A 21,748-nucleotide genomic window follows, 5' to 3' on the forward strand; every position below is an offset into this window, starting at 1 on the left:
TCTACTAGCCAGGACCCCAGTGCTCAGTTTGTGGCCTGAATGTGTATACCTGTGTAGTGCCTAACTGTGTCACTGAGGCTCTGCTAACCAGAACCTCAGTGCTTATGCTCTCTCTGCCTTTAAATTTGTCACTCTAGGCCGGTGACCACTTTTACCAATTTCAATTGGCACACAGGAACACCCTTGTACTTCCCTAGTATATGGTACCTAGGTACCCAGGGTATTGGGGTTCCAGGAGATCCCTATGGGCTGCAACATTTCTTTTGCCACCCATAGGGAACTCAGACAAACCTTTACACAGGACTGCCACTTCAGCCTGAGTGAAATAACGCACACGTTATTTCACAGCCATTTGCACTGGACTTAAGTAACTTATAAGTCACCTATATAGCTAACCTTCACTTGCTGAAGGTCAGGTGCAAAGTTACTAAGTGTGAGGGCACCCTTGCACTAGCAAAGGTGCCCCCACATATTTCAGGGCCATTTCCCTGGACTTTGTGAGTGCGGGGACACCATTACACGTGTGCACTACATATAGGTCAATACCTATATGTAGTTTCACAACGGTAACTCCGAATATGGCCATGCAACATGTCTAAGATCATGGAATTGTCCCCCCCATGCCAAATCTGGTATTGGGGTGCCAATTCCATGCATCCCCGGGGTACCACTATGGACCCGGGTACTGCCAAACCAGCTATTCGGGGTTTTCTCTGCAGCTACCGCTGCTGCCAACCACAGACAGGGTTCTGCCCTCCTGGGGTCTCGGCAGCCCAGTCCCAGGAAGGCAGAACAAAGAATTTCGTCTGAGAGAGGGTGTTACACCCTCTCCCTTTGGAAATAGGTGTTAAAGGTTGGGGAGGGGTAGCCTCTCCCAGCCTCCGGAAATGCTTTGAAGGGCACAGATGGTGCCCTCCTTGCATAAGCCAATCTGCACCGGTTTAGGGAACCCCCAGTCCCTGCTCTGGCGCGAAACTGGACAAAGGAAAGGGGAGTGACCACTCCCCTGTCCATCACCACCCCAGGGGTGGTGCCCAGAGCTCCTCCAGTGTGTCTCAAACAGTGTCTCAGAACTCTGCCACCTTGGATCCAGAGGTGTGAGGGCACTCTGGAGGCCTCTGAGTGGCCAGTGCCAGCAGGTGATGTCAGAGGCCCTTCCTGATAGGTGCTTACCTGACTAGGTGGCCATTCCTCCTTTGAGGGCTATTTAGGGTCTCTCCTGTGGGCTTTTCCTCAGATAACGACTTGCAAGAATTCACCAGAGTTCCTCTGCATCTCTCTCTTCAACTTCTGCCAAGGATCGACCGCGGACTACTCCAGGACGCCTGCAAAACTGCAACAAAGTAGCAAGAAGACGACCAGCGACATTGTAGCGCCTTATCCTGACGGCTTTCTTGAATGTTTTCTGGTGGTGCATGCTCTGGGGGCTGCCTGCATTCACCCTGCACTGGAAGCCACAAAGAAATCTCCTGTGGGTCGAAGGAATCTTCCCCCTGCTTCAGCAAGCACCACACCTCAGCTTCACTGGCACTCTGGGACCCCTCTCATCCTGATGAGCGTGGCCCTTGGAACACAGGTGGTGGACCAGAGTGACCCAGACTGTCCAGTGGTCCAACTGTCCAAATGTGGAGATGTAAGTCCTTGCCTCCCCTCTCCAGACAGTAATCCTGTGCACCGCGTGAACTGCAGCTACAACGGCTTCTGTAGCACATTTCCAAAAATTCCTGCATGCACAGCCAAGCCTAAGTCCCCAGCACTCTGTCTTGCGATGCTCTGCTCCCCAAGTCGATCTCCGGCTTCGTGGGACCCTCTTTTGCACTTTTGAGACAACCGCCACATTCAGACTTCTTGAACCCATGTTCAAGGACTTCTGCGGGTGCTACCTTCCTGTGCGTGGGCTCTCTACGTTGCGGAGGGCCCCCTCTATCTCCTCTCCCAAGTGGCGACATCCTGGTCCTTCCGGGGCCCAGGCAGCACCCTTTTTCTCTAACTGCGACTCTTGCAGCTAGCAAGGCTTGCTTGCAGTATTTTGCCAAGGATACAACCCTGCATCCTCCAGCACTCAGTGGGACATCTTCTGCACGAAGGAGAAGTTCCTAGCACCTTTCATTGTTGCAGAATCTTCAGCTTCTTCCATCCGGAGGCAGCCTTTTGCACCTTCATCCAGGGTTTAGTGGGCTCCTGCCCCCTCTGGACACTTTCGCGACTCTTGGACTTGGTCCCCTTCCTTTGCAGGTCCTCGGGTCCAAGAATCTGCCTTCAGTGCTTTCCAGTCTGTTGTGGCCTTTGCAAAATCCTGTATCACAACTCTAGTGTGTTTCTGGGGAAATAGTATTTTACTCCTACTTTCCAGGGTCTTGGGGTGGGGTATCTTGGACATCCCTAGTGTTTTCTTACACTCCCAGCGACCCTCTACACACTACACTAGCCTAGGGGTCCATTCGTGGTTTGCATTCCACTTTCTTAGTATACAGTTTGTGGTGCCCCTAGGCCTATTGCATCCTATTGTATTCTACAGTGTTTGCACTACTTTCTGACTGTCTTACTTACCTGATTTTGGTTTGTGTGTATGTTTTGTGTATTTTACTTACCTCCTAAGGGAGTATATTCTCTGAGATATTTTTGGCACATTGCCACTAAAATAAAGCACCTTTATTTTTAGTAACTCGGAGTATTGTCTTTCTTATGATATAGTAGCTATATGATATATGTGGTATAGTAGGAGCTTTGCATGTCTCCTAGTTCAGCCTAAGCTGGTCTGCCATAGCTATCTCTATCAGCCTAAGCTGCTAGAACACTACTACTCTACTAATAAGGGATAACTGGACCTGGCACAAGGTGTAAGTACCATTGGTACCCACTATAAACCAGGCCAGCCTCCTACAATCCTCACTTCCAGGCTTGGCATAGAGTGAAAGATTTCTTAGCTATTGTAATGGAAAGTTAAAATTCTACTAAGGACATAGAGGAGAGGATTAACCCGCCCAGGAATGACACGCTCATTTCTCCTCCCTCAGCTAATCATAGTAAAGGTGAGCATTCTTCTCCATTCTATGTAAGCATTACTGGTATTATTGTTTTGAACCGCTTTTGTTGTTACTACAAGTGGAAGTTATGGTTTTGATATTGTGGTTAGTAAGTCATGATTTACAGAATCATAGGTCCTGTCGTTGGGTGTTTTTTTTTTTTTTTTTTTTTGCAGGATCTGAGGAGTCCAAACAAGACTGAAAAAGAATTCGGCTGATCTCAGTCATAGGAAGAAAGATGAGAGGCTGACAGCAAGGATGGACTTTATGGACTTATCAGACTCTTCATTGGTGAAGACGTTGTTAGAATTTTGGTTGTTTTTTTTCCCCCGAGTGCTAATGGGAAATTTAGTTTTATATATATATATCTCTGGTTAGCTGCTGTTCAATAAACCGAAGAGAGAAAAGTGTAATCCTCGCGCCTCCGTGTCCTTTATTGAATTTAAACTTTCAACTACAATAGCTTGACATTTTTAATTCCTTTGTACTCAGTGTACTGCACCAGAGTTGCTGAGCGAGTCCCTTTCTTCCCGGTGGCATGTTACATATTATGCTGTTTCTGAATAAGCAGTTTTACCAACCCACCCAGAAGCTGACGAGAGACAAACCCTGAGGACCCTCTGGGAAAGGAGGGAGGACTAAAACTGATGAATGCAGTGAAGAATGAACAGTAACTGTAGAGTGCCGCCTTCACAGGTACTGACTTTCTGGCCATGGTCTTGGTATTCTCAAACAAATGTTTACACAAAGCTTATTTCATGCCGACCAGTATGGTTTACGGAGGTCTTTTGAATGCTATGAGTTTTTGCTGGTCTATGGGTGTGCAGCGGAGTACAGCCATGTTCATTCTTGATGTAGTCTTAAAACAGGCAAAATAATAGGTCTAGCTTTAATGAGCAAGCAAAAATATTTTATATTTGCACATAAAAGACATACCTATTCTTTTTGGGCAATGGGGGATGGGTAGGGGAAATGTGATGATAGTATAAATGGTGTGAAGAATGGTGGTATGGGGTCTGGTGGCTCAGTAGACCAATGCATCCACTGCAGAGATCTGTGTTTAACCTCACAGTCACAGGTTCAAATCCCCGTGGGTCCATTCACATTTGATCCCTCAGATGTTGATAAAAAGAGTACCACTGTGTTTGGTACCAATAAACACCTGTTACTCATCACCAAGGTACCGTTCTAGCTGATCTGGCCCTTTACAAATACACATAGTATGTTATGTTTTGCAATAGTGGTAGTTCTAAGAATGGTGCTTGTGGTAGTAATGATGGTTATTATAATTGGAATTGCAGGGCAGTGGTGGTAAAGTCTATGGTAGTGGCACTACGATGGAGATGAACGAGTTACTTACCTTCGGTAACGACTTTTCTGGTGGATACATTAGCTACCTGTGGATTCCTCACCTAATGAATACTCCCATTGCGCCAGCATTCGACGGAAATCTTCTTCCTAGTCTCTGCACGTCGACGAGGACGTCACTCTAGCCCACGCGACGCCGTCTGACGTCATACAGGCAATAAGAGGTCCTCGCCGACGTGCCGACGTCAGTACCAACATTTTTTACGTGCATGAGAACAGCAACCCAATGCAATGAAAGAGCAAGGCAACATCCCATAACATTGTAAAATGCACAACATTGCAATAAAATGGCTGTAAATTTAATATAACTCTCTCTTTTTTTTTTTTTTAAACCAACAAATATATGCAAATCATGCATATACACAAAAATATATACATATATATAAACATATAAATATATACAAGTATCCATATATACAACATCTATTGCACCCTTGAAGACCAAGAGGAGCGCACTCAAGGATTACTTGGTAAGACCAGAAAGGCAACGGGGAGGCGGGTGGGACCGTGAGGAATCCACAGGTAGCTAATGTATCCACCAGAAAAGTCGTTACCGAAGGTAAGTAACTCGTTCTTCTGATGGATACAACTACCTGTGGATTCCTCACCTAATGAATAGAGTCCCAAAGCAGTACCACTCCCGGTGGTGGGTGCCGAAATGGTCAAACCAAGAAATCCTGCAGCACTGACCGTGCAAAATGGCCGTCCCTTCTGACCTCAGAGTCCAAACAGTAATGTTTCGCAAAAGTGTGAAGGGACGACCAAGTTGCGGCCTTGCAGATGTCGACCACAGGAACACCCCTGGCCAAGGCCGTAGTGGCCGACTTAGCTCTGGTGGAATGAGCTCTAATGCCATCAGGAGGATCCTTCTTTGCCAAAGAGTAACAGATTTTAATGCAAAGAACAACCCACCTGGAGAGTGTTCTCTTGTGGACTGCCTTTCCTCTCCTCTTGCCCACGTATCCGATGAACAGCTGATCCTCCAGTCTGAAGTCCTTCGTTCTATCTATGTAGAAGCTTAACGCCCTCTTTGGGTCCAATCGATGCAGTCTCTCTTCCTCCTTTGAAGGTTGAGGCGGAGGATAGAACGCGGACAAAGTAATTGTCTGGGCCAAATGGAAGGGTGAAACAACCTTCGGGAGGAAAGCAGCCTTGGTCCTCAACACCACCTTATCCCCATAAAAAGTTGTATAAGGGGGTTTTACCGATAAGGCTTGCAACTCACTCACTCTCCTTGCAGATGTTATAGCCACCAGGAAGACTGTTTTAATAACCAAATACCTTAAGGGGCAAGAATGCATCGGCTCAAAAGGGGACCCCATAAGGAAAGTGAGGACCAAGGACAAATCCCATTGAGGCATAACGAATGGTTTTGGAGGATATTTATTTAGAAGACCTTTCAAGAATCTGAGAACAATAGGGGATTTAAACAACGATGGTTGATCTGGAAGACAAATGAAGGCTGACAGGGCAGACAAATAACCTTTAATGGTAGCCACTGCACAACCTTTCTGCGCTAGAGACAGAGCAAAAGACAAAACATCTGACAGATGAGCATGTAAGAGATCAATCTGTCTCTCCCCACACCACATAACAAATTTAGACCACCTATTAGCGTAGATAGATTTAGTGGAGTGTCGCCTGGCCGCTAATATAACATCCACTACATCAGGCGGGAGAGAGAAGGAACTCAGGTTGCCCCGTTCAATCTCCAGGCATGTAGGTGTAGACTCTGGAGGTTGGGTGTAAAACCTGCCCCTGCGACTGCGAGAGGAGGTCTGCCCTGAGAGGGAGACGGAGCGGAGGGCACAGTGAGAGTTGGAGAAGGTCGGAGTACCACACCCTCCTTGGCCAATCCGGAGCTATTAAGATGACTTGGGCCCGGTCTTGGCGAATCTTCCTCAACACTCGAGGAATCAAGGGTATGGGGGGGAAACGCGTAAAGCAACTGGTCGCCCCATGTTATCTGAAACGCGTCCCCCAATGCTCCCTGCACCGGATACTGGAGGCTGCAGAATAACGGACAATGCGTGTTCTCCCGAGTGGCAAACAGATCTATCCGAGAAAACCCCCACATCTGGAAGATTAAACGGACTTGATCTGGATGGAGACGCCACTCGTGGTGGGCCGAGAATTGGCGACTGAGACTGTCCGCACGTACATTCAAGACCCCGGCCAAATGATTTGCTACCAAGCAAATCTGATGGTCCTTTGCCCAGGACCATAGTCGAAGAGCTTCTCTGCAGAGAAGGTACGATCCTACTCCTCCCTGTTTGTTTATGTACCACATCGTGGTAGTATTGTCTGTCAGGACCTGTACCGACTGACCACGAAGGGAAGGGAGGAAGGCCTTGAGAGATTGATATGAAACATCTGTTCCTCTGGAGACCAAAGTCCTTTGATCTCCAGATCCCCCAGATGAGCTCCCCACCCTAGAGTGGAAGCATCCGTTATGACCGTGGCCACTGGTGGTGACTGCGCGAACGGCTTTCCTTGCGAAAGATTGTTGCTCGCAATCCACCACTTCAAGTCCACAGCAGCATCTCTGGAGATCTTGACCACACCTTCTAGATCTCCCTTGTGTTGAGACCACTGCCTTCGGAGGCACCACTGAAGAGCCCTCATGTGCCAGCGAGCATGCGTGACCAACAGTATGCAGGAGGCAAACAGACCGAGCAGACAAAGGACCTTGAGGACTGGAACTACCGCTCCATTTCGAAACATTGGAACCAATTCCTGAATATCTTGAACCCGCTGAGGCGGAGGAAAGGCTCGATTCAATGTTGTATCCAGTACTGCCCCTATGAACAGGCGGCGCTGAGAGGGCTCCAGGTGAGATTTGGGCACGTTCACCGAAAAGCCCAGGTCGAACAACAACTGGGTTGTTGACTGCAGATGATACGACACAAGCTCCGGGGACTTGGCTTTGATCAACCAGTCGTCCATGTAAGGGAATACTGCTATCCCCTTCCTTCTGCGCTCTGCCGCAACCACCGACATCACCTTCGTGAAGACTCGAGGTGCCGAAGTAAGACCAAACGGGAGGACCGCAAACTGATAGTGCTGCGACCCTACCACAAACCGGAGATACTTCCTGTGCGACTTGAGTATCGGGATATGAAAATAAGCATCCTGCAAGTCGACAGACACCATCCAATCTTCTTTGTTCAACGCCAAAAGCACCTGTGCTAGGGTCAGCATCTTGAACTTTTCCTGATTGAGGAACCAATTCAAGACCCTCAGATCCAGGATCGGTGTCAACCGACCATCTTTCTTGGGAATCAGGAAGTATCTTGAGTAACAACCTCGACCCCTTTCCTGCTCTGGAACCAACTCCACCGCGCCCTTTGAAAGGAGGACTTGAACCTCCTGTTCTAGCAACAAGAGGTGTTCTTCTGAACAATAAGATGGGTGGGGCGGGAGGGGGGGCGGAAACTCCCGAAAGGGAAGGGTGTAGCCTTTCTCCACAATACTGATAACCCAAGTGTCCGTTGTAATAGTCTCCCACTTGTGGAGCAAATGCCGTAATCTTCCCCCTACAGGAGAGGAGTGAGTGGGAAATGGTGGAAGCCTAAGGCTGCTTTCCCTGCTGCACCCCTCCAGAGGACGAGGAAGAGGCAGAGTGCTGCTGAGAGGCTCCTCTGGTGCGGGCCCTACCCCTCCCTCTAAATGATCTATAGGGGTGAGAAGAGGCGGGTTGCTGGAATTTCCCCCGAAAGGAAGAGGAGGAAGAGCCACGTCCAAATCCACGAAACCTCCTGAAAAATCTGGAGGAGGTAGAAGAAGAGGCTTGTAGTCCTAATGATTTGGCTGTGGCCCTGCTTTCTTTGAACCTCTCCAGGGCCGAATCCGCCTTGGCCCCAAACAGTTTGTCCCCATCAAACGGGAGGTCCAACAGGGTCGACTGCACGTCCGCAGAGAACCCTGAGTTGCGAAGCCAAGCCTGTCTCCTCGCAACCACAGCCGTGCCCATCGCCCTAGCCACTGAGTCAGTCGTATCCAACCCAGATTGGATAACCTGGGTTGCAGCAGCCTGGGCATCGGAGACGATATTCAAAAGCCCTTGGGGAAGCTCCGTATGGGAAGATGTTATTTCGTCCATAAGAGCATAGATGTACCTCCCCAAGATACATGACGCGTTGGTGGACTTCAACGCCATGCTGCAGGATGAGAATATTTTCTTGGACTGAGAGTCCAACTTCTTGGAGTCTCTATCCCCCGGCACCGTCGGAAAAGATCCAGGAGCAGATCTAGAAGAACAGGAGGCCTGGACCACCAAGCTCTCTGGCGTAGGGTGTCTGGACAAAAAGCCAGGGTCAGATGGTGCAGCCAGATACCTCCTGGCCACAGCCCTATGAACAGCCGAGGAAGATACCGGCTTCTTCCACACCTCCAACACCGGATCAAGCAAAGCCTCATTGAATGGTAAAAGAGGCTCCGCTGCAGTAGAGGCCGGATGCAGGATCTCAGTCAACAAATTCTGCTTCGCCTCCGCTACCGGCAAAGGCAATTCAAGAAAGTTAGCTGCCTTTCTTACCACAGCGTGAAAAGTGTCTGCCTCCTCAGTATACTCCCCTGGAGATGATAAGTCCCACTCAGGGGAAGTATCCAGCCCACTAGCTGTATCCAGTCCATGAAGACCCTCGCCAGAATCCTCTATCTCTCCTTCCTCCAATACCCGTTGGTATTCCTGCTCTTCTAAGAGACGGAGAGCACGCCTCCTAGAATGTAGCCTCTCTTCAATACGCGGCGTCGACATAGCATCCGCCGAATTCGAGGAACGACGCCGATCGCCGGATCCATCCGACGCCATGTCCGGCGCCACAGGCAGCTTCGACGCCGAGGTAGGAACTGGACACAGAGAGGCGCGTCTCGGAGTCTCCGATGGTCCTGTCGGAGTCAGTGGACAAAACTCCGAAGTCGACTGGATGGAAACCTCCGGGCCGAAACCTCTGGGGCCACCGGAGCGGACACCGGAGTCGACACCGGCGCCGAGCCCACATTCCCTAAGGGGAGAAAGGGCATGAAGGGTGCTGGTCGTAGCGGCGCCGGAGCACCCAAGGTGAAAGCCAACGGCCCCGAAGGACCAGTTGGAGCACCTCCTGGAGCCATCTGCTGAAAGATGGTATACATCGCATTCAAAAATGCGGTATTATCAGCTCCAGGGGCAGGAAAAGCCGGATACTGGGGTGCCTGGACCGAAGGCGACCCCGACGCCAGCCTCGACGTCTGTGACGCCGGAGAGAACACCTGAGGCTGCGGCACTTCAATCACTGAAGATGCCTACCCAGGCGAAGTCGGCGAAGCCGGAGAAGGCAACGGCGTCGATGGATGTGGAGTGACTGTGGGACTGACCTCCCAAGTCTTACGACGCCGAGCCGAAGGCGACCTCGATCGAGACCTCTGGTTGGAATGGCGCCGTGAATCCCTACGGCGCTGGGAATCTCGATGGCGCCGATGAGTCTTCGGCGAGGAGGACTTTCTATGATGCTTCTTCTCGTTCCTCTTTGACTTTGCCATGAAGAGTTTAGCCTCTCGCTCTTTTAGGGCCTTGGGATTCATGTGTTGGCATGAATCACATGTTGCGGCGTCGTGGTCGGAGCTTAAGCACCATAAACAGTCATAGTGCGGGTCCGTAACGGACATCTTGCTCCCACACTCCCGACAGGGCTTAAAACCAGACTTCCTCTGAGACATATTAACTCTCAGATAAAATCACGCAGCAGAAAAACACACTGTAACTTCGAAAGCAACAGTAGCTCCCTCGAAGATAACCGTTTCGAATGCACGGAAAAAAGGGAACTGACGTCGGCGAGGACCTCTTATTGCATGTATGACGTCAGACGGCGTCGCGTGGGCTAGAGTGACGTCCTCGTCAACGTGCAGAGACTAGGAAGAAGATTTCCGTCGAATGCTGGCGCCATGGGAGTATTCATTAGGTGAGGAATCCACAGGTAGTTGTATCCATCAGAAAATTGGGGGTAGAAATTACAGTGTATTAGAGGCAGTGCTTAATTTGTGCTTGATGTTTCCGGTGTGGAGCACCCGCACTTATTTTTTAGGGATGGCACTTATTTTTGAGGGCCGGCACTTATTTTCCTGCCTCAAGCATTTACTGCTAGCAAAAGACACATATGGGAAAGACTGAGGAAGAGAAAAACGAAAAAGCATCACAATGGGAGAAAGCAGAAAGCTGCAAGAGTGAGCTGAAGGGGCAGAGAGTGGCTTTAAATGGATTGAACAGACCCCGAGGTGGCTTCTGGATTACGCTGCCACAGTATTCTGTGTTCGCACATCTAATTGCAGCAGCCCCGTGTTTAAGAGAAGGGCTTTGGGCACAAGCGCGTTTTTATTTACAAACTAAGCAATGATTAGAGGTGGTAATGGAGGCTGCCTTAGACATGTCCTGGCAAAATAAAATACATAAAAAGCCTACTGCGGTTAAAAAAAAACGAAAAAAAAAAAACACAATAATTAGGTCTGGGTTTAATGTGCTAATACATGCAGCATAAACACATTAAATCTAGGAAAGAAACGAAAGGCATACTGTATTGAAGGCTTACTAGTTGTGTAGTAGCCCCTCATGTAGTTCACTGCAAACACTGATGTGGAGGCAGAAAGAAACACCTCAATAGCATTAGGTGAGAGAAGAATACTTCTTTGGGCTGAGCCAAGACATGCTTGACAGTCACAAGTCAATGACTGAGCGGTAGTTCAAGGAAAGCAAATGGCTCTCAAGTGACAGACTAAAAGCCCATCCAATTTATATGGTAAGCAAAATGTCTGCATGGCAGTTGAATTGTCATGCCCCAGGACTGCTTTCTGTATACAATGTATGCATGAGGTAATGACTAAGTATGTGATAATTAAATGCATTTTTCAGAAGTAAAGTAATCCTCCGAACACTGTAATGCAAGCACTTCACAGGAGGTGGAATCATACAGCAAACAGCCAATAGTATTTTAATGAGAGATTTAACGCTCCTCTGACTAGAGCCAAATCCCACTGCGTATATTTTAAAGAATTGGTGACAATACGTATTACTGACAGCTGGATTTCTGAGACAGACCTAAAAACGATACTGAGGAATTGCAGTAAATACATATACATGTTTGTTTTTAAAATGCTGTTTAACTGCAGCTTTTCAAGACACAATTTACATAAAAGAGGTATAGGTATATACTTACCATAGTTGACTGTCCCCTTTAGTTTAACCCCATGAAACTAGAAAAAAATATAATAAAGTTAAAAACATACTTTGGCAACAGCAGAATTAGTCGTTCTCACCTTCGTGCTAAGCTTTTGACTTAACCTATGGGTTACATCTTATTATTTCTATTTGAATCATCCAATCCCATCACTCAAACTCCTTTCTATAATGCGCTCTTCTGAAATCCTAATTTGCGACAGCCAACAGAATAGGAGCTCTTGTTCGAACGGCCAATAAAGAGGAGTCATCCTTGTTTCTCTTACACTTTTCTGCGAACACGTTCACATTGTTTCATTATTAGAAGCACCTCGGAGAAATGTTTTAAAAAAAACTGTTTCAATGCTTGCCACAGAAATTAAATGCGCTTTTCGTTTGTCATTTTACACAGTCAACTGTTCAATTTCCCATTGTTTCGCTCGAATTCAAATACGATCTGATGTATGCTATATAGAGCGGCCGACCCTCATTACAGTCTCACATGACTTTCTGTCGTGCTGCCTGGTCGCTTTTGGATTCTTTTTCATTTGTTTCCGTTCAATCAATCATTTGTGCGAGTTGATTGTGTTTTTACGCTGATAGTGTTAACTGAAGGGAAGTGGGCCAATTCAACCTGAAAGGACAAGTCAAGAGCCTATCCTTGTGATCAGGGCTCAGAGTTGCCTTGCATCACTGTTACCAACGGTAGGGAACTATATCTCTCAGCAAGTGGGCGTGCGGCCCTTGACCATTGTGGAAAGTCTTTTCAATCGGGAGTGACAGGCACAAGGAAGCTGGTTACCCTAAAGCCCATTTATCTGCTTGTTGTTCTTGCATCTCACTTGTGACTTCTGGCTGAGAGAACGTCAGGCTACTGAAAGTCCCAAAGTAAGTTCCATCGAGTCTTCAACAAGCTTCTATCCTTGTGGAAGTCAGATTCAAACACTTGGGAGTAAAGGCTTGATGTACTTCTATAAAAGGACCCTCAATCTTCAAGGGAGCAAGAGGGGTGGGTTCTGAACCCAATTTAACAATTAATGTGCTACTGTTTGGAACGGAGAACTCCACCAGGTCTCTCAAGGTACACACCACTACTCCTATTACTAGTTTAGTATACAAAATATGATCCGAGTCAGTAGTAATTTAGTGAAGGGTGGAAATTGGGGTTCGCCTTCTGTTGTCTTGCCAGACTCCTGCTTCCCTGTGCTTGGCTGAGAGTAAGCAATACATTCTATCCTTAGTAAGTATGACTTTTTGGCACCTTTCCTGAACTGTTGGTTATCATCCTGCCTTTTTGTTCCCCTTGACCTTGGTGATTGACTCCATCCCACCACCTTCAGGAAACAGGAGTGGGTGTGCATTTTGCATGTTTCATGCTCTGTCCATCTGGATATTGGTCAGGTATCTCTGTCCTAAACTATTTCAGATAACCTGGATACCGGGTTAGAGGTAGGGGTAAGGGTTATTTTCTACTGGCTCACGTTAATGTCAGATTCAGAAACGCCCACTATATAACTTACTTTCAAAATTAGTGGATAAAAAGGTTAAGATCCTGGTAGTCCTGGAAACATGTTTACCGGACTACCAGGATCTTAACCTTTTGGCGGTATGTATTGAGACTCTGCCTCCAGAGAACCCCTCACTGTATGGGAGAATAGAATATGGTCCCAGGGGAAGGAGTATACGAGACAGTGGAAAATGAAATATGTGTATATAAACTCTCAGGCTAAATTTGCCCCTTCAGGTTCTGGCCTATATTGTCCTTTTTTTTTATCTGTTTATTATAAACAATAATGTTTTATTTATGTCAAGTGAGTAAATACGCCGAGTGAATATTGTTTTGAATCAGTCCTTTACTCTCAAGATAAATGTATTAACAGGGTGGACACAGAGCGGCAACTGCCAGTTAATTCCAAAGCCCCGCATTCCAACCCCCAACCTTCTACATTCCAACTTTACATTCTTTTCCTGCTCGAGCACTATACAACACATCTTTCCTTTTTCAACAATGACATAGAATTAACATATGACTTACAATTTCTCACTATATACCAAACATAATGAATAAACATACATTAATTGTATTAATACAGAGAGAACTTTGTACATAGTGTCTATTAAATATACTTCAAGCTTACTCTGCATATTCTTGTAACCATGCTGGTTTTTTTTTTTCTTAAGGACTTCCCGCTACACAAGTCTTTACTGGGTCCTGATTCATTTGTCTTGTACCTATCTAGAGCGGATTCGGTTTCGTTTGTATTGTCCTTATCTAGAGTTGCACTCACTCTATTTTGTATAGCTAAACTTTCTTTATTCCACCACTTACCATCATCCAATTTGACAAAACATCACATACCACTTTTTTGGGACGAGAAAATGTAGAACTTCCCTTGACTATTATTCCTTGTAATCTGACATGCACCCAATAACCTTATCCTTACATTCATGTATCTTCCTTCCTTAGCTGCCACATACCCACTTTGAGCATCTTCTCGTTTTTTCATGACACTTATTTTCTTCTCCTCTGACACTTCTAAGTCATTCATCCAAGGACGAACTAATTTGTTTTCCGCCACCCTCCTCTTGAGTAACACAAAAGGAGACGCTCCCGTAACAACACTAGGAGTGGTGCCTAAAGCCCAAATCAATTCTCCCAACTCCATTTTCCAGTCCAACCCATTTACCAGTAATAGTTGCACATTTTCTTTTACCACACGGTTCTACCTTTCCACCAATCCATTGCTCCTAGGATGATATATATAGAAGTGGTAACATGCTTCACACCCCATATGCTCATTAACTTTTTAAATTCCTTAGACGTGAATTGCACCCCATTGTCAGTGACTATTTGAAATGGAACACTTTCCCTCATGAACAAATCCCACAAAAATATTATTAATTCCTTAGTTTCAGCCATTATAACAAATTTTACCCCTGGCCAGCGAGAATAATAATCCATTAACACATTGCCAAACCTAAGACTATTGTTAAGCATATTCATTGGACCACTAATGTCCATGCCTAATTTATGCCATGGTTTATCTGGTACGGATACTGCCTAAACAGGACTGGGCACCGTTACTTGGGACTGGTCACTCAACGCACAAAACACACTCTGACCCTATGTTCAACGTCTCTGTCCATGCCCGGCCACCAAAAAGTCTCCCTAATCCTTCTTTTCATACCGCTCATTCCTAAATGGCCTTCATGAGCTAAACTCATCACTTTACCACGCATAGCTTGTGGCACAATTAATAAATTTGCACGTCTCAAAATATCCCCAACAATGCCTAATTCCTGAAAAATGTCCTTGTAGACCTTCACCTCATCATCCACCTTAGTCTTAGCCAATCCACAATTCAACCACCCACTCAATTCTTGCAGAACCTTGTCTTTTATCACGCCCTCTTTCCATTCTTCTTACAGCACACACTCCTTCTCATCTATCATAGTACAAGCTACAACAGAGAACTCATCATCCACTCCCTCTGTATCTGACTTGATCGTGAGACGAGACAAACAGTCTGCAAAAATGTTTCTAGCTCCCGGAATATTTTCTATCCTATATTGATATTCTTGCAACTTATAATGACACGTCGCCAATTGAAGTGAGTAAATATGCCGAGTGAATATTGTTTTGAATCAATCCTTTACTCTCAAGATAAACGTATGAACAGGGTGGACACAGAGCGGCAACTGCCAGTTCATTCCAAAGCCCCGCATTCCAACCCCCAACCTTCTACATTACAACTTTACATTCTTTTCCTGCTCGAGCACTACACAACATTATGCCTTTAGCAAAAACACACCTCACGTCATGACTACAATTATTTAAAGTATGTGCATCTACTTAAGCTGAATGTATGATAATGTTTTCAATAATACACTCATCTCACATACAAAAAAAGTTTTTTAAAAACTCAAGTGTGCACCTTCTGCACCATCAGTCAAGTATATCATTTATGTAGGTGGGCTGCATATACTTTAATCAGTGGTAATTATGTGGTAATGAGAGGTTTGTTCATTAAATGTAAGGTGCGAGTGTTCAACAACTCCTTTCGCTCGTGCCATCAATGAGCAGTTCCCTCCTAGTGATCCACAGGAAATACAAATGCACTTAGTATTTCTTCCCACAAATTTGCTATTGGGCATTTATGTATGGTGCTCTCCTCCTCGCAAATCAAAGCCCTTTGATTTAGCCCAATTCCTAATATCCTTTACCCTCTTAGCATATGGTGGGCCATCTTGTACATTCCAAAATATTGCAATAGCTGCCTTACTGAGCACAAATGCTAAACAACCATAACAAGCATTTTGAAGGAGTGTTTAATTATTTGTTCTGGAGTGTACAATGAAGGTGCTTTTTTTTTTTAGCATCTTCACACCATGTGATAGGTCAGCATCAAGCAAGGAGCATTGTGGACATGTCAGGGAGTCTGCACCCAATGTTATGTTTATTTTTTGTGGAGTCATGCACGTCTGTTGTAAGTAATTAAATTAGGTATAGTTATACTGCCACTGCCAGAAATCTTTCGGAGCATATGCCGGCACGTAGCCCATTTTTTGGCTTACTATTCTGCACCTAATTTTATTCCCTGGAAGCCCTTGCTCTATGAAAGTTGATCACAGGCAAAAGGGTTTCACAGAAACATGATCCCAAGTTTCACCCCTTTCCTACTTTGAGAAGGAACTCTAATGGATCATGAGAGAGTGGTTCTTATTTTTGGTTCCCTATGTTTGCTTTATGGTTTGTGTTCCGACATCCTACTTTATTAGGTTGCTGGGAGGCTATCCATTATTTTCTGTCAATATAGATAATGTTTTATTTCTTCAGTTTCATACCAGTCTTCCATTGTCAGAAGCCTACCAACACTCAAGAGCCCCACCAATGGCAGCGCTGGGGCAAATACCCAGATGTGCTAATTGTTTTTTTTATTTTACACACACCTTCCTCTTTCTTGTACGCTCGTGGCATCACCAAAAGTCACCTGAACGGTCATTTCTATATATACAGCCCCGCGAATCATTACCTGTTGAGTTTGTAATGTGGTACTTCGGGTCATTGTGTTCGGGGACTGGGATGACTAATAGAGAATCAATAACATCTTTTACGTCTTCTAGGTTCTGGAATCCAAACAATCGGTGGAAGTGCCTACTCAAGATAAGGGTCACACTCTGGATTGGATCCGGTCATCAGAATATCTTCCTCCAAAGAATATTGCAAGTTAATTCTTCAGAGAGTAAGATAATGTGCTAATACTATGCTCAATACAATTTAGAGGTGAACCCTTCTAATCAGACAGAGTGTAAAATATCCTGAGGAGGGACACAAGGAATGGAGCCTCTGGTGCTTAGATTATTTAAAAGATTGAACGCTTTTGTCTAGGGAAGTAAGCACAGCATAAATAGAATTTACAACTACAATTTGAACCTCCTTTACTGCTAACTGTGGTTGAAGGATCTGTGATCAACTGTCCCATCTAAAAGTATGAACTGCCTTTGCAAAAGATACAGCTCTCAAAGTGGGCATCAGCAGACTTTAAAAACTAAGGCTTTGCTAAGGTTAGTCTAAAAAAGTAATGGCAAAAAAACCTAAGCGTGATGCGGAAGAGGTAGTAATTGACTCATTACGTAGTATTTATTGGCTGGGTCTCAAAACAAGACACATCAACATTATAGCTCCTGAGTGGCTAATGCTGGTTATTGCAATAAAAATCTATTCAAAATTATTAAGAAGTCACTACTTTCACATCCATCAACGAGTTCAGAAACTACATGGGCCGTGCCGACCAGCTGATTTATTTATATTACTAATAAAATATATACTGTAATATATATAGTATATTCTTTGTTTTTTGGGGTTTTCAGCGTCTTGTCGTGAAGGCTGGTCAGGAGAAAGGACAGGTGCCCAAGATGTACAGTTCACCTACCTTCCTCATTTCAGCAATCTCTGTGGAGGAGGTACAGGGTATCATTAAGACTATGAATGTTACTTTATGTTGCTCCTATTTTGCACTTTGCTCCTAGTCACTGCTAAATGAATCTGCACTAACCTACTCCAAATTAACACAAGTATTATCAATCTGATCTAAGAACACAGTGTGTTAGCTCTGCTAAAGGTTGTGGCTCTAATCCTTAAGAAGCCCTTACTGAACCGTTTGAAGTTTTATTTTTACCTATTGCCAAAGACACACTTTTTGATTGAAATACAGGAGAAGGTGGTCACTCCACAGCCGTTTAGCCATTTTCATAGTTATTTTTTTGTGGCGACTACAATCTGTTTCATGCCCTTAGAAAGGTAAATATTTATGCACAATGGACATTTGTGAGTGGCTCCTGTACGTTCCAGGCTGTGAATGGCTTAACTTTTGATGCTGCTTGGTCTTTCAGCTCCTTATGATGCCTCTGAATATCAAATTCTACTTAATCAGTTGCACAATCTGCCAGAGTTTCACCCACCACCCTTTGTTAGTTTGAGGCATTTGTCATGATTTCAGGTAATGGTAGATGGAATATTGCCACTGGTGACGGAGTTGGTGTGTGGAGTCCCACAGAGCTTTTCACTTTTTCATATGCTATTTAACATATACATGAAGCCAATAAACAAGCTGTTGGTGGCACACATGACAGGTTTCCTATCTACAACACTACAACCAAGCTGGTTTTGCCTTTGACAGATAATTCTGAAGTGAATGCCAAGTACCTTTCCAAACTGATGTCAGCTGGTCAGGCCTGCATGTAAGATGCAGATCCTAAACTGCAAACAAAAAAAATCTTCTGTTATGTTTATTGGATATAAGATTATGGTTTGTAAGTAGAGAATGTTCCATAAATGACAGACAACAGGTTGCATACCCCATAAATGGCCAATTTAGGAGGGTTTGGATTTAACTAACTCAAACTAACAAGGCCTATACAGCAAGTATCTATACTTTATCACTTTTTTCCACACGTGGACATATAAGAATTATGATTATAATAGTGGTGAAAATGAGCCACAGATGGCATGGGGCTTCTCCATTACTTATTAGCAGGTTTCTGCAGATGATACATGTTCCTGGTCATCATATACTTCCTGAATACCCGCAGATACAAACTATTACATCCGCAACCCTTACTAGGATCACCTACCCACTTGCTTCAGGGATGGATTGAATTTTGTACCACTTAAAACATGTTTAAATTGCCTCTGAATACCCCCAAGCGAAATGCCTATATGGTAGTTTAAGTGGACCAACACGGCTGGCAAGGAAGAATATTCTCAGATACTTCTGACAACTCAGAACTGAGCAGGTCCACATAATGAGGGGGCAGATCACAAACTATAATAAATGCTAATCAATGAGGTGTTTTAAAAATTCAAAATGTCTGTCCAAAGGATGATAAAGTGATCCAAACAGTACAGCTATGTATAAAAATAACATGTCCTACTGTGCATTGACAATTCAATTTAATTACTAACATCTACACACCGCACAACAGATTTACAACAAACCAAAAAAAGGACCTACTCCATAAAATTCTGTCTTCTTGCCAAGGCAGGAGTAAATCTGTTTAGTAGTTTAGACATTACCGAAAGCAAAACTAAACATGGTAATTTCCTTTGCATAGCCCCAAAGTATTTTTCCTGGATAACTTCTGACCCCTTGCACTAACTGCACCACATTTTGAGTATAGCACCTAAAATAGATGGGCTAGGCAACTGACCATAGATTCAAACAGCTCAAAATTGTTAGCAAAACAAACTAGCAATGGCAAGCCAATGGTTCTCATCCATGAAGCCTATTTGCTTTGGCAATGCTTTATGAGATTTGGTTGAATCTTGTGTTTTGATGAATAAATAGCCTTTTGTTGGAATTCAGATGTGATGCTGGGATGGTAAATACTGCCTACTAGAACTGAAAGATGAAGTTGACATTATCTTGTCAGATAATCTAAGAAGAACCAACTACATAGGATCAGAGAAAGAATTAACCCCAAGAACACAAGACTATGTGTTCCAATAGATAAAAGTTTAACAATTAGCATAGTCAATTAAATAAGCTACAAATAACAAAAGGGGGTGAGCCTTCTACAAGCTTCGAAACCATGAAGGGTGATTAAATAATTACAAGTGTAGTAGAGAAGGCAAAAATAATAGTCAGAATGCATGGTAAATCAATATAAGCAAATAGCACAATGCTCAATCACATGCAGCAAAGAGAATGACATGAAGCCAAATTAATATTCTAAGTCACGGCCATCCAGACTGATTAAACACCTTGTATAACAAAATTCACAATGAAAATGATTGCCAACATAAAATGATTGTGTAATTACAGAAATTCAGAATACGAAATGTAATACAGCATCTAATACATTCCAATTCTATCTGCTGGATGAATATTAAACCACCATTACTCACCTAATGTCATCAAATGTGTTTGTACAAATTGAGTTACTTTCAAAACAATGACTGTCTTATGAAAGGATAGACCTACAGTACCACAGGCAAGAAAGGACATTAAGGTTGCCTTTAATCAGAGAGGTAAAGGAATGTGCAGACAAGCGGTGATCGCTAATTTTAAATCATCTGCACTATATTTAACGCAAGATTAATACAATTCTTACGCCTTGCATCTAAAAAAGTGAAAGTACAAAATAAGAGGAATTTAAAAGAGGCAGTCGACAGTCTTTCTGTAGCACGAATTGTGTTTAAAAAAAATATATATATATATATGTATATATATATATATGTATATATATATATATATATATATATATATATATATATATATATATATATATATATATATATATATATATATATATATATATATATATATATATTTACTTGTATTCCTTTTTAACCCGTTCTGTGCCTTAGAAGAGGTGACCTCGTCCAAGGCTACAGTTCCCGAGGTGACCTCGTCCAAGGCACGGGAACTTGGGGGAACGCTAGCGCCCCCCCCTGTGCACCCCACCCACCTCCCCAAGGCGGGGATGAAAGGGGAAGCCCTTCCCCTTTCACCCCCGATCCCCCTCACCCCCGTGACGTTAGCGCGCGAGCTGATTAGTCACAGGGTCTCCCCCATCGCGCTGGAAGCTCTGCTTGGAAGCTTTGTTTGTTCTTTTTAGAGATGGGGAGCGACCCATTAGGCAAGGGTCGCTCCCCTGGGGGGGGGGGGGGGGGGGGTCAGAAACCTCGAGGGCACCAGGGATCATTTTTTTTTCTATTTTTCTGTTTTTTTTTTTTTTTAGGTGGGGAGCGACCCCTTAGGCAAGGGTCGCTCCCCTAGGGGGCAAATTATATTTAGGCCATTTCTGCCCCCCTTGGGGACAGATTGGCCTATTTTGATGAGGCCAATCTGCCCCCAAGGGGGGCAGAAACCACTAGACACAAGGGAGTTTTTTTTGTTTTCGTGAATTTCACGCAAGGGGAGCGACCCCTTAGGCAAGGGTCGCTCCCCTGGGGGGGGAGGGGTTATTATTTTAGGCCATTTCTGCCCCCAGGGCAATTTTTTTTTTTTGTTGTTTTTTTTTTTTAGAGATGGGGAGCGACCCATTAGGCAAGGGTCGCTCCCCTGGGGGGGCAAATTGTATTTAGAGCATTTCTAGGTCAATCTGCCCCCAAGGGGGCAGAAACCACTAGGCACCGGGGATTTTTTTTTTGGCGCCAATGTCACGCAGGGGGAGCGACCCCGTAGGCCAGGGTCACTCCCGGAGGGGGGTAAATTTATTTTAGGCCACAAAATGTGAGGAAAATGTGTTTTTTTAGCCACATTTTGAGGTTTGCAAAGGATTCTGGGTAACAGAACCTGGTCAGAGCCCCACAAGTCACCCCATCATGGATTCCCCTGGGTTTCTAGTTTTCAAAAACGTGCTGGTTTTTGCTAGGTTTCCCCAGGTGCCGGCTGAGCTACAGGCCAAAATCCACAGGTAGGCCCTGTTTTCTATGAAAAAATGTGATGTGTCCACGTTGTGTTTTGGGCCATTTCCTTTTGTGGGCGCTAGTCCTACCCACACAAGTGAGGTATCATTTTTATCGGGAGACTTGGGGGAACGCTGGGTGGAAGGAAATTTGTGGCTCCTCTCAGATTCCAGAACTTTCCGTCACAGAAATGTGAGGAACATGTGTTTTTTTAGCCAAATTTTTAGGTTTGCAAAGGATTCTGGGTAACAGAAC

At 44.7% G+C, this 21,748-nt stretch overlaps 1 protein-coding gene across 3 annotated transcripts in view; it reads right to left on the reverse strand.

Annotated features, from left to right (window-relative positions):
• Window positions 1-21,748, reverse strand: part of GEMIN8 (gem nuclear organelle associated protein 8) — a 202,932-nt gene that overhangs the window by 103,553 nt on the left and 77,631 nt on the right. For all 3 annotated transcript variants that reach the window (XM_069204728.1, XM_069204727.1, XM_069204729.1), the window contains exon 3: window positions 11,582-11,618. In XM_069204728.1, the coding sequence (XP_069060829.1) occupies window positions 11,582-11,584 (3 nt within the window). In that variant the 5' untranslated portion in view covers window positions 11,585-11,618. The remainder of the gene's footprint in view (window positions 1-11,581; window positions 11,619-21,748) is intronic.

This window comes from Pleurodeles waltl, chromosome 8 (genome assembly GCF_031143425.1).
Source record: "Pleurodeles waltl isolate 20211129_DDA chromosome 8, aPleWal1.hap1.20221129, whole genome shotgun sequence".
Taxonomy (NCBI): domain Eukaryota; kingdom Metazoa; phylum Chordata; class Amphibia; order Caudata; family Salamandridae; genus Pleurodeles; species Pleurodeles waltl.